At 37.1% G+C, this 15,216-nt stretch overlaps 1 protein-coding gene across 1 annotated transcript in view; it reads right to left on the bottom strand.

Moving 5' to 3' along the window:
* Positions 1–15,216, bottom strand: part of RSF1 (remodeling and spacing factor 1) — a 154,122-nt gene that overhangs the window by 59,240 nt on the left and 79,666 nt on the right. Inside the window, exons 3-4 of the mRNA XM_006077385.3 lie at positions 8,013–8,105; positions 6,895–7,100 (exon numbers count right to left, since the gene is read on the bottom strand). Coding sequence (XP_006077447.3) covers positions 6,895–7,100; positions 8,013–8,105 — 299 coding nt within the window. The remainder of the gene's footprint in view (positions 1–6,894; positions 7,101–8,012; positions 8,106–15,216) is intronic.

The raw sequence follows: 15,216 nt of genomic DNA, 5'->3' as shown, positions 1-15,216 counted from the left end.
GACTATTATGAACAAAGATGCTATGAACATTATTACACAAGGTCTTTCAAAACGTCATATAGTTGAAATCATAGTTAATTTCAGATTGCCTTCTCTTATTCAGTTCAGTTCAGTCGCTCAGTCGTGTCCGACTCTTTGTGACCCCATGAATCACAGCACACCAGGCCTCCCTGTCCATCACCAACTCCCGGAGTTCACTCAAACTCATGTCCATCGAGTCAGTGATGCCACCCAGCCATCTCATCCTCTGTCGTCCCCTTTTCCTCCTGCCCCCAATCCCTCCCAGCATCAGAGTCTTTTCCAATGAGTCAACTCTTGAGGTGGCCGAAGTACTGGAGCTTCAGCTTTAGCATCATTCCCTCCAAAGAACACCCAGGGCTGATCTCCTTTAGAATGGACAGGTTGGATCTCCTTGCAGTCCAAGGGACTCTCAAGAGTCTTCTCCAACACCACAGTTCAAAAGCATCAATTCTTCTCTTATTAACACGATTTAAATTTCCTCTATCTTTTCATGGCTTGATAGCACATTTGTTTTTTAAATGACAATATTCCATTTCTGGATACACTGTAGCTTATCCATTCACCTGATGAAGAACATCTTGGCTGTTCTCAGGCTTTGGCAAGTTTGAGTAAGCTGCTACAAACATTTGTGTGCAGGTTTTTGTAAGGACATAAGCTTTCAACTTCTTTGAGCAAATGCCAAAGAGCATGACTGCTGGTTCATATGATAATGTTTAATTTTGCAAGAAGCCACCCAACAATCTTTCTGACTGTCATTTTGCATTCCCATCAGCAACGAATCTAAGTTCCTATTGCTCTATATTCTCACCACCATTTGGTGTTAACAGTGTTCTCGATTTTGTTGTTGTTTAGCCCTTAAGTCATGCCCGACTCTTTTGCGACCCTATGGACCAGAGCCCGCCAGGCTCCTCGGTCCATGGGATTTTCCAGGCAAGCATACTGAAGTGGGCTGCCATTTCCTTCTCCAGGGGATTTTTCCGACCCAGGGAGGGAACCCACGTCTCCTTCATTGCAGGCGAATGGGAAACCTGTTCTCGATTTTAGCCACTGTAGTAGGTGTCTAGCAATACCTCACTATTGTCTTAATTTCCATTTCCCTGATACATTGGGCATGGTGCATCTTTTCCTGTGCTGATTTGCCATCTGTTTGATAAGGTCATTGGTCCACTCTAAATCAGGTTGTTTGTTTTCTTATTGTTGGACTTTAAAAGTTATTTGTATAGCAATTTAAATAGCAGTGCTGTATCAGATATGTCTTTCGTAAATAATTTTCTCCCATTCTGTGACTTATATTTGCATTATGTTGACATTGTCTTTCACAGAGCAGAAATTTTTAATTTTAATGAAGTCCAGCACTAAAAAGCCTCTTGATGAAAGTGAAAGAGGAGAGTGAAAAAGTTGGCTTAAAACTCAACATTCAGAAAACGAAGATCATGGCATCTGGTCCTATCACTTCATGGCAAATAGATGGGGAAACAGTGGAAACAGTGTCAGACTTTATTTTTGTGGCTCCAAAATCACTGCAGATAGTAACTGCAGCCATGAAATTAAAAGACGCTTACTCCTTGGAAGAAAAGTTATGACCAATCTAGACAGCATATTCAAAAGCAGAGACATTACTTTGCCAACAAAGGTTCGTCTAGTCAAGGCTATAGTTTTTCCTGTGGTCATGTATGGATGCGAGAGTTGGACTGTGAAGAAAGCTGAGCGCCAAAGAATTGACGCTTTTGAACTGTGGTGTTGGAGAAGACTCTTGAGAGTCCCTTGGACTGCAAGGACATCCAACCTGTCCATTATAAAGGAGATCAGCCCTGGGTGTTCTTTGGAAGGAACGATGCTAAAGCTGAAACTCCAGGACTTTGGCCACCTCATGGGAAGAGTTGACTCATTGGAAAAGACTCTGATGCTGGGACGGATTGGGGGCAGGAGGAGAAGGGGACGACAGAGGATGAGATGGCTGGATGGCATCACCGACTCGATGGACGTTGAGTCTGAGTGAACTCCGGGAGTTGGTGATGGACAGGGAGGCCTGGTGTGTTGTGATTCATGGGGTCACAAAGAGTCGGACACGACTGAGGGACTGAACTAACTAAGCATCATCAATTCTTTCTTTGATGGATTACACCTTTGGCACTGTAACAAACCTAAAGTCATCTAGATTTTCTTCTATGCTTTCTTCTTGGGAGTTTTATAGTTTTGTATTTTATATGTAGGTCTGTGAATCACTGTGAGTTAATTTTTGTAAAGGTTGTAAACGTGTGTGTCTAGATTCATCTTTTTGAATGCGGACATCCAGTTGTTCCAAGACAATTTGTAAAGACTATCTTTTCTCCACTGTATTACTTTTGCTCCTTGGTCAAACGTAAGTTGACTATATTTGTGTGCATCTAATTCAGTGGTCCCTATTCTGTCTCAGTGATCTACCTGTCTATTCTCTTGCCAATACTAGATTCTTCATTATGGTAGATTTATACAAAGGCACAGACTCAGGTAAGGTCAGTACTTCAACTTTGTTCTTTCATAAGACTGTGTGTCATAGGTCTTTTGCCTATAAATTTGAGAGTCAATTTATTGATATCCACAAAATAACTTGCTGGAATTTTGATTGGGACTGCAGTGACTCTACAGAGTCAGATCAGACTCTACTGATATCATGACAATATTAAGTGTTCTTATATATTTGAACATGGAATAATGGAATATCTCTCCATTTATTCTTTTTTAATTTCTTTCATTAGCTTTTTTTTCCTCATATAGATTTGTGCATACTCTTGTTAGATTTACACCTAGGTATTTCAGCTTTAGGGGCACTGATGTAAATGGTACTGTGCTTTTAATTTCAGATAACACACATTTGCTGATGGTATATATCAAAGTGACTGACCTTTGTGTATTAATTTTTTTGTCCTGCAACACTGCTACAATAATAAACTAGTTCCAGGAGATTTTTTGGTTGATTCTTTCAGATTTTTTACAAAGAAGATGATGTCATTTGCAAACAACAAGTTTTATTTCTCTGTTTGCAATGCGTATGTCTTTTATTTCCTTTTTTTACTGCACTAGTTAGAACTTCCAATATGATGTTAAAAAGGAATAGAGAGAGTAGATACCCTTGCTTTGTTCCTAATCATAGTAGGAAAAACTTCAAGTTTCTCTTCATTAAATAGATGTTACATGTAGGTTTCTGGTAGCTTTTAAAACAAATAATTTAAAACACTCAAGTAACAAATCTTTTAGATGATCCTTCACTTTTGTTGAGAGTCAAGTATTGGAAACCTTCCAATTTTGCGTAGGATTTATTTTCTGCCTCCATAGGAAATCAGTATTTTTTTAGCAGTCACACAGGATATTAGTTCCTGAACAGGGACTGAACCTGGGCCCACAGCAGTGTAAGTGCAGAGTCCTAACCACTGGATTTCCAGGAAATTTCCAATACATTTTCTTAATCAAGGACGTTTCTGTCTCTTCCTACATTACTAAAGACTTCTAATCATCAAACAGTGTTGACATCTATCAAATGGCTTTTCTGTTATGTATTGACATGATCATGTGATATTTTCTTCTTTAGCCTGCTGATGATTTTCAAATATTGAATCAGTCTTCTATACCTGAGATAAATCTTACTTGGTCATATTATACATATATATATTTTTATGCATTGTTGGATTTGATTTGCTAATATTTTTTGAAAAGTTCTGTATTTATGTTCCTTAGAGATGCTGGTCTATCATTTTTTTCTTGTAACATCTTTGCCTGGTTTTGGTAAGGCTAGCCTCATTCAATGAATTCAGAATTATCCTCCCTTCTTCTATCTTCTGAAAAAGACTGAAACCTACAAGTTTAGAAAATGTTTTTTGATAGCATCTATCAGTCTTCCAACAATTATTTCTCTGCAATATAAAACAAACAAATGTTCTCACCTCCATAAACTCCATTCTACTACCCCATAATTTATATCCACTGATGCAGGTTGAGCCCTTGAAAGAAATACTCTTACACAAATCAACTCTTTAAATGTTTACAGATAGTTATATCTCCCTACACTTATGCTAAATCAAGTATTTTCAGTTTATTAAATCATTTTCTTTGTGGTTCTTTTCATAAAGAACTCATTCTACTATATTGATATTCTTGTCAAGAGTTTGACATCCAATTCTAAATACTATACTCCAGGAAGAATCTTATCAGTGACAAATGGAATGATGCCCTACATTGTTTTGGATATCTAATGTATTTTAGTGACCACTAAGATCTTAATTTTAAGGAAAGAAAAGAATAATAGGGCTTCCCTAGTGGCTCAGTGGTAAAGAATCCACCTGCCAATGTAGGAGATGTGGGTTTGATCTCTGGGTCAGGAAGATTCCTTGGAAAAGGAAATGGCAACCCACTCTAATATTCTTGCCTGAAAAATTCCATGGACAGAGGAGCCCAGTGGACTATAGTCCAAGGGGTTGGAAAAGAGTGTCAGACTTAGTGAATAAACAACAAAGAATAGTAACACAATGCACAAAAATGAGAGAACAATGCACAAAAAATGAGTAACACAAAAATGAGAGACCTGTATGGATGAAAAAGCTCATTACATTTGTCCAAAATAGTACTAGTATGTTAAGTTAAAGTTAACTGAAATGCCATGTCACAGAACATATCAAGAATTTATCAAAACTATGATACGTCCCTATAAAATACACACATTAAATACAACTAAGAATTACTGCTTACAATGTAAGGAATTCCACAGGTGCATGAAGATCATGAGAGATCCCAGAGCTGTACTATTCACTACTACCTCCCCAACTGCTCAGCACAGTGCCTACTACACAAGCAGGCATGCAATTCAAATCTGTGACTTGAAGGAAATAAAGGAACAGTAGTGTGACAATCAGTTGTTTAGAATCTGCCTTTAATTACCTGAAATGAGACTCAATACACCCAAAGTAGTATTAATGATCCCAAATACTACTACATATTTGGAAAAAGCTGGCTGGCAAATTTGCCCTTTTCTCTTCCTACAGATAAACATTTCTCTTATGAAGTAACTAAGTTTCAATCCTTGGGGTTAGAAGTTGTAAGCAAATGCAGTAATTTAAAAGGTTAGGAGAAGGAACAAATTTTTATGGAGTATGTACTACAGTCCTAGTATGACTTCTCTTATAGTCCTCAGAACAGCTTTACTGGGGAAGTATTATCAACTTCATTTTAGGAAGGAGTATGGACAGGGAGGCCTGGCATGCTGCGATTCATGGGGTCGCGAAGAGTCAGATACGACTAAGCGACTGAACTGAACTGATAAGAGTAATTAAGCAATCTTCCTACAGATGATAAGCAGAGGACACTAGATTCACTTATTAGCTATAAAATCTATGGTCTTTCTCTTACATCGTGCATTGGGGTATTATCTACTTAAAACATTATATACTAGCAGTTGTTTAAAAGCACATATGACTGATTAATAATAATCATAATAATTTTTCTCTGTCCTAAGTTTTTCTTCCGCAAAGCAGTTGTTTCAAACAACTATGCAAGTTTAATAAAGAAAACAGTAGAATGGTGGTAAAACATCATGAACAGAACCTTATTTAATATATGTATTCACAGGGAGAGATGGTGAGTACATCTGATTTAAGGACCACATTATTTTAATTTAGTAATTTAACTATATGGAAAACCATATTATATGGTTTCTATTTTATATATGATGCTATTATATCATATATGATACAATATATATTATGTATGATGATATAATATCATATATAATAATATATTTCATCATAATATGATGAAAGAATGGTTAAAAAACAATCCCCCAAGAGCTCATTCAAAGTTTATTCTTAGGGAATAAAAGTTCAGCTTCCATGACCCAAACAAATATCATGAATTACTAGAATTTTCTCTTCAAAATATTAATAAATGACCACTAACAAAAATCTGCTAAAATCTAAGCATAAACAAAGATGAGTTAAAGTTAAAAGAGTCTTCATAAGCCACTGGAAATATATCCATTAGTTCTCCCTACTCTAGTTATAAATCCTATAATATTTTCAAAATTAATATAAATTGTGGAAATTAATACAATAAATTCTAAATAATTTGCAAAAACATAAAATTAGAGACATAAAGATTCTGAATAACAATCCGAGAGTCACTAATCAATTTTTTAAAAAGTTTTATTTCAAAGCTTTATATTAAATTAAATGTTTCCATTCAAATATATTTATCAACACAAACATAAGAAATCAAGATTTTTCAAGAAGGATTAGGACAGAAAAGCATAATGTTCCTCAGATTTCTTCAGACCTCACTCAAGAAATGTATGCACAGGAAAAACTGAAAATGTAGTATATTTTCACATGAAAATATGTGTCACATGAATCAGACAAATTTAAGAAGAATAAACAAATAACACCTAATAGAAACCTATATAGCTGAATAAAAATCAATTTATGTTTCTCTGGGAATTCCCTGACAATGCAGCGGTTAGGATGCTGTGCTTTCACTGCCAAGGGTTTGGGTTCAATTCCTGGTTAGGAAAATAAGATCCAAAATATATTTCTGTTTTTCTTATATTTCTCTCTAACAATGGTTTTCTCTGTGTATATTACCTATGCATCATTATTTTTTGAATTCCAGCTCCCTAAAGTACTAGGTATATGTCCTGATGTGGACCACATTGCTAAATGTATTTATTTATTTGACAAATAACTAAGTGCTTCCAATGGGTATTGTGCTGGGCACTAGGCTAGATCCTAGAAATTCCTAACCCCATAAACGGAAAAGAATCACCAAGCCACAGAGACTATATTCTGGTAGAGAAGAGATCAAAGTAAGAAACATGCAAATAAATGTAAAAAAATTTCCAATAAAAGATACCTCACAATGCACTTCCATGAAGAGCCATCTTGATCATCTTGTTCTTCTATGTACATTCTGACATTGTGATCTTGATCCAACTGGTACCAGTACATGAGGCCATCTTTGTCACGGCCAATTGGCTGGAGACGCATGGTATCGGCATCCTCCTCATTGATAATATTCTTGAATTTGAGATTGTCATCAAATTGACACTCACAGAGGTACTGGAAAATAGTCACAACATGATTTAAAATACCCCATAAATGTTTCTCCATCACAATAAATGTGTTATGTTCAACCATGAAACAGATTCAGGGATAAGAAGAGAAAGAGTATGTTTGTCCACCTTTTACTTTCCTCTCTCCTCTTTTGTACACTTATTTTACAATAAGCAATTTTAAAAGACAAATTTCTAATTTAACATACAATTTTAGTATTACATAAATTTATAGGTTTAACACAACCAGTGACCCCAAAATTAAATTATATTCTAAAGCACTGAGTTTTTGTATTAAAGTCTCCCAAATCGGTTCATGGTATAAAATTTTCAATGACTTTCTCTTAAAGCTTTTAGATAAACTTTATTCTTGAAATGGCTGTCTATTTTTGAAAGCTTGAGACATACATAATTTTTACCAAAGGCAGTCTTACTGATAATTGCCTCTGGAGAATTTTCTTGGGGGAAAAAAAAAAAATCATACTGCCAGCACAAAAAAGTTAGTTTTAATAAAAACTATTTATTAAAATTTTTATATATGATTAGTGTATATAAGATTTCTTCCCTGAATCTTTGATTTAGTAAATCAGTGAAAGATTAACCACACTTTACCATATTTGTTAGCTATGATTTTGAAGGCTGCCAACAATGCATAAAATTAATCTAGGGTAACTGTTTGCCATTATCCCTACAGGCAGAGATCATTAAACCTAGATATAAGTGTGTATTGAAAAACAACAAAAACCAGTAATTTAAAGAAGAGTTCTATCACCAAAAAATAAATTAAAAAAAGAAAATTCTATTGTCCTTTTCCACTAACAATAAAAATTTCTACTTTCTAGTTGCTTCCCAATTCAACCAGAAGGAGTCAAAGTGATTTTTTAATTAAAATAATTTTAACAAATAATAAATTTATTACCTTTAAGAGTGCTAACTTGCATTCAACACTCATTTCAAGATAGCCTTTCTTCTCCATCTCCCATGCCCAGGTGCTATTAAACTCTTGACATATCTGTCAAGAGAAAGTTAAGGTCTTAATACAGAAAAGCAATTTTTATTTACATTGGTAGTTTTGTTGTACAACTATGTTAACTGTTTTGTTAATACATAAAGGAAAAAGTTTATGCCAAACACAGTCCAATCCAATAACACTCTGAAATACCTACTATTTAAATATACAAAAAATGTCGACTACTACTACTGAATGATGACTGCATTCAAGATAAGCAGTGACCTCTGCAGCTGTCTCCTTTGCTCTCAAGAATTTTATATACACTTTTGTGGCACAGTTTCCCAAATGCAAGTAATTATCTGATTCCACCTCTGCAAATAGCATAGTTCCTCCAGGACAAGGACAATAATTCATTTCTATGCGTAGACTAAAAGCAAGCTAAAAATAACATGCCAAATTGTAGACACATTTTTATTTGAGTAACTCTCCAACTCAAAGTCCTCCTAATTATGGGTAAAGATTTCACTGCTTGGCTTCTATAATGTGGCATTAACTTAAATTTCTAGGTTTCTCTTTCCACACAAACATTTCAAGCAAACCAGAGACAATTTAACAGTATGAAGAAAGAAGATCTGGATAAATTACACTTATCAGGAGAGATGCCATGGATTCTATGGCATGGATTCTATTCCATGGATTCTATGAGCCAGTTTCCTCAGCAATAAAAGGGGAGCAGTAGTAATATTGATCTTAAAGGTTGTGAAGTAGACATGAAAAATGATATAAAGTGCCTACAAACTTCACACTCTTTTTCTAATCCAAGAAGCAAAGAGTATAATGAAGGCCCAGGGAGAAGAACCAACAAAAGGCACAAGATTGTCTGGTTGGGAAACTGGCTAGAAAGGCTGGGAGGAGAAAAACAAAAAGGCAAGTGAGACTGCTTACATAACTATCTCAACTTAAGAATAAGACTAAGCTGGCCCTCCTGGGAGGGGTTACTCTTTTCCTCTCCTGTACCAGTGTCGTTGTCTTTTTTTTTTTTTTTTTTTTTAAATCAACTTGTGTAATAGAATCCCAGGAGATCATTGTTAGGATAGAAAAAATACAACCAAGCAGTATGGCCAGGAACTCTATAGTGGAAGATCTTTAAAGGCAAAAAGGAAGAAAGAGCTCTCCATTCTCTGGAATACCATACTTCCTTTGACTGCTACAGCATTGTATTTTGCAGAGAAAAAATACTGAGACATACAGAGTGAAGGAAATTTTTCTAGAATATCACACAGGGCAGACCCTCAGGTGATATAACAAAAGCTAAAAGTCAACATATGAACAGATACTTTGCCAAAGAACATATATAAATGGCCAAAAACCACAGCAGATGACCAAAGTCCTTAGTCATTAGAGAAATGTAACTCAAAATCACACTGCAATACTACTTCATACATGTTAGGATAACTATAATCAAAAAGAAGGAAAAGAGTAAATGATAGGAATGTAAACTAGTGCAGTCACTTTGTTAAAAAAAAAAAAAAAAAGGTTAGCAGTTCCTCAAAAAGTTAACGCTGAGTTACCACATGACTTAGCAATTCCATTCCTTGGTATGTACATATAAAAAAAATGAAAATATATGCTATACAAATGTTCATCTCAATATTATTTATAATAGCCAAGGGTGGATCAACCCAAATTTACATCAAGTGATGAATGAATAAAATAATACGTGGAATATAAATGCAATGGAATTTTATGCATCCATGAAAAGGAATGAAGTATTGCTATACTGTACAGCATGGATGAATATTAAAAACATGATGCTAGGTTAAAAAAAATCAGATATAAAAGGTCACAGATTTTGGAGTGCTTGTATATAGAATTTCCACAAAAGTCAAATCCATATAGACAAAATTGCTAGTGGGTAAGTAGAGGGAGGAACAGTTGTTGCTAATGGGCTTCCTTTTAGAGTAACTTTAAAAATGCTCTACAATTAAGACAGTGTTCTACTATTAAGGTAGCTCACATACTTGTGAATATGCTTAAAAAACGGAATTGCATATTTTTAAAAGGTGACTTTCACGGTATGTCAATAATATATCAATCAAAAAAAAATTAGAGGGACAGTCCACAACACAAACTAAAGCTTACGACTTGGCTGAAGCATTTCTTGAGTGCTCTACTGTGTACCACACCCCTAAAATACTTTGAAGGCTAAAGCTGAGTGTGGGGAAGCTCAACTTCACCCAGAGGGGCTGAGAATGACACAGCTCCAAAGCATAGCCAACAACCTAGTTACCAATGCACAGTCAATGGCTCACGGCGTCAGATACCAAATACAGCTGAAGAGTTATTGATTATCATTCACTGTGTGAAAGGGAAGGAGAGACAGAGTGAGGTACATAGAGAATTAAGATACAGGCCTCTGCATCTGCACTACTTAGCTTCAATTTACTGACCTTCATTTACAATGTTCAGGGTGTAAAACCTTTGCTGTGCTGATATTCAGAGATAAACATGCTATTCATTTTCAGTTTCTTTTTTCTTTTCTTTAAATATAAATTTATTTATTTTAATTGGAGGCTAATTACTTTACAATAATGTATTGGTTTTGCCATACATCAGTTTCTTTAAGCAATGCAGACTTACACTATGCTACTTGAAGACCTCCCCTCAAAAGGTCCCTTTTGGCCCCTCGAGGGCCCCTCAAGCCCCTCGAGGTCCCTCTTGGCCCCTCAAGGCCCATTACTCAGATTTGCCCAAATAGCCATAACCTATTTTTACTACCGTCCCAGGGATGCAGTGGTGAAAAATACCCCTGCCATTGCAAGAGACACAAGAGTGTAGGTTTGATCCCCAGGTTGGGAAGATCCCTTGGAGTAGAAAATGGCAACCCACTCCAGTATTCATGCCTGGAAAATTCCATGGACAGAGAAGTCTGCAGGATACAGCCCATGGGGTCTCAAAGAGTGGGACAGAACTGAGCAACTGAGCACAGCACATTGTTACCACAAAGGAAATGCCGCAAATAAAAAAGGCACTATAAATGACACTTAAATAATTCTTATGCAGGACTACATAATCTCATCAGGGGTCAGCAAACTTCTAAGAGACAAACAAAATAATTTAGGTTTTGTGACTACATGGCCTCTTTTTCAACTATTAAACTCTGTTATAGTACAAAAGCAGTCATGTTGCTAAGTCATGTTCAGAAGCTAAGTCATGTCTGACTCTGCAAATCCATGGACTGCAGCATGCCAGGCTTCCCTGTCCTTCACCATCTCCCAAAGTTAGCTCAAACTCATGTCCATTGAGTCGGTGATTCAATGATCTCACCCTCTGTCATCTCCTTTCTCCTTCTGCCTTCAATCTTTCCCAGAATCAGGGTCTTTAACAATGAACTGTTTCTTTGCATTAAGTGGCCAAAGTATTGGAGCTTCAGCTTCAGTATCAGTCCTTCCAATGAATATTCAGGACTGATTTCCTTTAGGATGGACGTTGGATCTCCTTGCAGTCCAAGGGACTCTCAAGAGTCTTCTCCAACACCACAGTTTGAAAGCATCATTTCTTTGGTGCTCAGACTTCTTTATGGTCCAACTCTCACATCGGTACATGCTGCTGCTGCTGCTAAGTCACTTCAGTCGTGTCCGACTCTGTGTGACCCCACAGACGGCAGCCCACCAGGCTCCCCTGTCCCTGGGATTCTCCAGGCAAGAACACTGAAGTGGGTTGCCATTTCCTTCTCCAATGCATGAAAGTGAAAAGTGAAAGTAAAGTCGCTCAGTCGTGTCCGACTCTTAGCGGCCCCATGGACTGCAGCCTACCAGGCTCCTCCGTCCGTGGGATTTTCCAGGCAAGAGTACTGGAGTGGGGTGCCATTGCCTTCTCCGGTACATGACTACTGGATAAACCACAGCTTTGACTATATGAACCTCTGTCAGCAAAGTAATGTCTTTGTTTTTTAATATGCTGTCTAGGTTTGTCATAGCTTTCCTTCCAAGGTTCATTTCATGGCTGCAGTCACCATCTGCAGTGATTTTGGAACCCAAAAATAGTCTGTCACTGTTTCCATTGTTTTCTCATCTATTTGCCATGAAGTGATGGGACCAGATGCCATGATCTTAGTTTTCTGAATGTTGAGTTTTAAGCCAGCTTTTTCACTCTCTTCTTTCACCCTCATCAAGAGGCTCTTTAGTTCCTCTTCACTTTGTGCCACTAGAGTGGTATCATCTGCATATCTGAAGCTGTTCATATTTCTCCTGGCCATATTAATTCCAGCTTGTGCTTCATCTAGCCTGGCATTTCCCATGATGTACTCTGCTTACATGTTAAATAAACAGGGTGACAATACACAGCTTTGACGTACTCCTTTCCCAATTTTGAACCAGTCCATTGTTTCATGGCTGGTTCTGACTGTTGCTTCTTGACCTGCATACAGATTTCTCAGGAGGCAGGTAAGGTGGTCTGGTATTTCCATTTCTTTAAGAATTTTCCATAGTTTGTTGTTATCCACACTGTCAGAAGTAGATGTTTTTCTGGAATTCTTTTGCTTTTTCTATGATCCAACAGATGCTGGCAATTTGATCTCTGGTTCCTCTGCCTTTTCTAAATTGAGCTTATCCATCTGGAAGTTCTCGGTTCATATACTGTTGAAGCCTAGCTTGAAGGATTTGAGCATAACCTTGCTAGCATGTAAAATGAGTGCAGCTGTGCAGCAGTTTTATCATTTAGCATTGCCCTTCTTTTCCAGTCCTGTGGCCACTGCTGAGTTCTCCAAATGTGCTGGCATGTTGACTGCAGCACTTCCACAGCATCATCTTTTAGGATTTGAAATAGCTCAGCTGGAATTCCATCACCTCCACTAGCTTAGTTTGTACTAATGCTTCCTAAGGCCCACTTGATGTCACATTCCAGGAAAAGCAATATTTTCTATAATACATAAATGAGTGAGCAATACCACTTTACAATACCACTTTATTTGTAAGGACATTTGAATTTCATATAATTTTCATGTGTCAACCATTCTCCCAACCATTTCAATATATGAAAACCATTCTTGGTTCTCAAGCCACACATAAACAGGCAGAAAGGCGAGATTTGACACAGGGGCCGCAGTTTGCCTAGAGGACCAGAAACTAGCTTTGTTTATTAGAGACCATCTAGACAGTTATTCTTGGGGCCTTAAAGTAAAGGGATCCCTACTAGATTGGTAATCCACATTAATTACCCAGGTTTCATCTGATTCTAACCAAGCAGCCTATTTAATTTGGTTTTGCAAGCAATTCCTTTTTAGAGAATGTTCCAATATCCAAACCATCCACATTTATCACCATAAATTATCATTCCATAATACTGGTTTTAAGTTTGATTCTCTCTAAATGTGCTAATGAGTGATCATGTCTTGTTGTTTCCCCCTGTATAGTGCCTAAGGAACAGTCTTTCTGATACACACACAAAATCAGTGTTCCATGCCTGCAAGGTTGAATGCCATTCAGCATGGGAGGTCTCTTGGCTGCCTGCCTGTTGTCATTCCAAAACTCCCTGTGTCTATTCTTCTTGACGTCTACAGAGAAAAAACAAGGTTGAGGATGGAAAATAAGGGGCAGGGGGTGTGCGGGGCATTTAAAAGTTCACAGCAGCTGAACATGTTTAAGAAAGGTGGTTTGACATGCCTATTCAGCAAAAACACAGACTTTATCTCAGTGAGATCATTAACATATTAATCTTAGACTCATATACACAATGGAAGCACCAATAATTCTTCTCTTTTTGGCAGTTTAGAAGGAACGGTATTAAAAAGGAGGAAAGGTGTAGAAAAACCACAAAATTCTCAGCATGAACATCCAAATGTTGGCACTGAGAGACTAGACCACCACTTGAATGGCTTCTATCAGCCTAAGGACACACCCCTGCTCTTTCATTGTTGTCTAGAAAACTCAAGGTTGCCAAAAGGATTTATTGTTTGTTCCAGCCAACATCTGATCAGATCCTGGAGGACCTCTAAATCTCTCTTTTTTTTTCCTTTTTGTCACAACAGGCAGCTTGCAGGATCTTAGCTCCCTGACCAGGAATTGAACCTGCCCCATCCCAGTGACAACCACAAGTATTAACTACTGGACTGCCAAGGAATTCCCCCTAACTACTTTTAAAACAAATAAACTTAAAATTGTAAATCTTTCCTCTAAACCTTTGAGAGATGTTATCTATATGTTCTACAAGACAGGCGTGTCCTTCTCAAGGACCTGAAAGCCAATCCTTTTGTATGTAATCATCAGACTGCAGAAGTTGCAGGCACAAAAGGCCTAATCAAGCTGACTTTGACCAACTCTCATAACTGGCTTTTGTGATTTTTTTATTTCCCTAACACAGCTCAACTCCTTTACTCTCTCATTACCATCTCCCCAACTCCCTCATCCGACCTTTAAAATACCAGTCACCTCTGGGCAAACTGAAATTGAGTTCAAGCTCCATCTACTAAAGTTAGTTATTGAATAAATCTGTCAGTACAGCCTTTAACCAGTGTTTGGTTTTGTTTATCTTTGATGAGGGAGTCCCTTAATATCATTCAGATGGAAATTTTTATTTTACAATTTAAAAACATGAAATTTTAAAGAGATTCATTTATCCAGTGATTCCACAAATATTTATTGAGTACTTGTTCTATGGCAGGAACTAATCAAAGAGCTGGGACACCATGATAAAGAAAACAAACTGCCACCATGGAGCTTATATTCTAGGAGGTAATCAAATGGGTGAAAATAAGAAAATATCAAGTGGAGAGAAACGGTTTAGTGCTCAGGCAAGGCCTCATTCTAAAAAGCTGACATCTGACACAAAAAGTTGAGACATGACTGATAAACATCAGCCATAAAAAGACTGGTAGAGGAGTGTTTCAGACAGAAGAAACAAGCTGGCACAAAGGTCTGACATATCTAAAAACAAAAAAAAGGATCACTGTGAACGAAGCAGAATAAGGGGGAGAACAGAAAAAGAAAAGGAAACCAAAGGCCAGATGATATAAGCCACGGTAAGAAATTAAAATCTAATTTCAAATGCGATGGGAAGATTTTTTACATTTTGGGGAGTGGGTAGTATAGGCGGTTCAGAATATTGTGTTAAATGCTGGAGAGGGTGTCAGGAAAAGAAAACCCTCCTACACTGCTGGTGGGACTGTGGCTTG

This window comes from Bubalus bubalis, chromosome 5, assembly GCF_019923935.1.
Source record: "Bubalus bubalis isolate 160015118507 breed Murrah chromosome 5, NDDB_SH_1, whole genome shotgun sequence".
Taxonomy (NCBI): Eukaryota; Metazoa; Chordata; class Mammalia; order Artiodactyla; family Bovidae; genus Bubalus; species Bubalus bubalis.
Note: the sequence above shows the minus strand (reverse complement) of the source record. Positions and strands in the feature narration are given on the sequence as shown.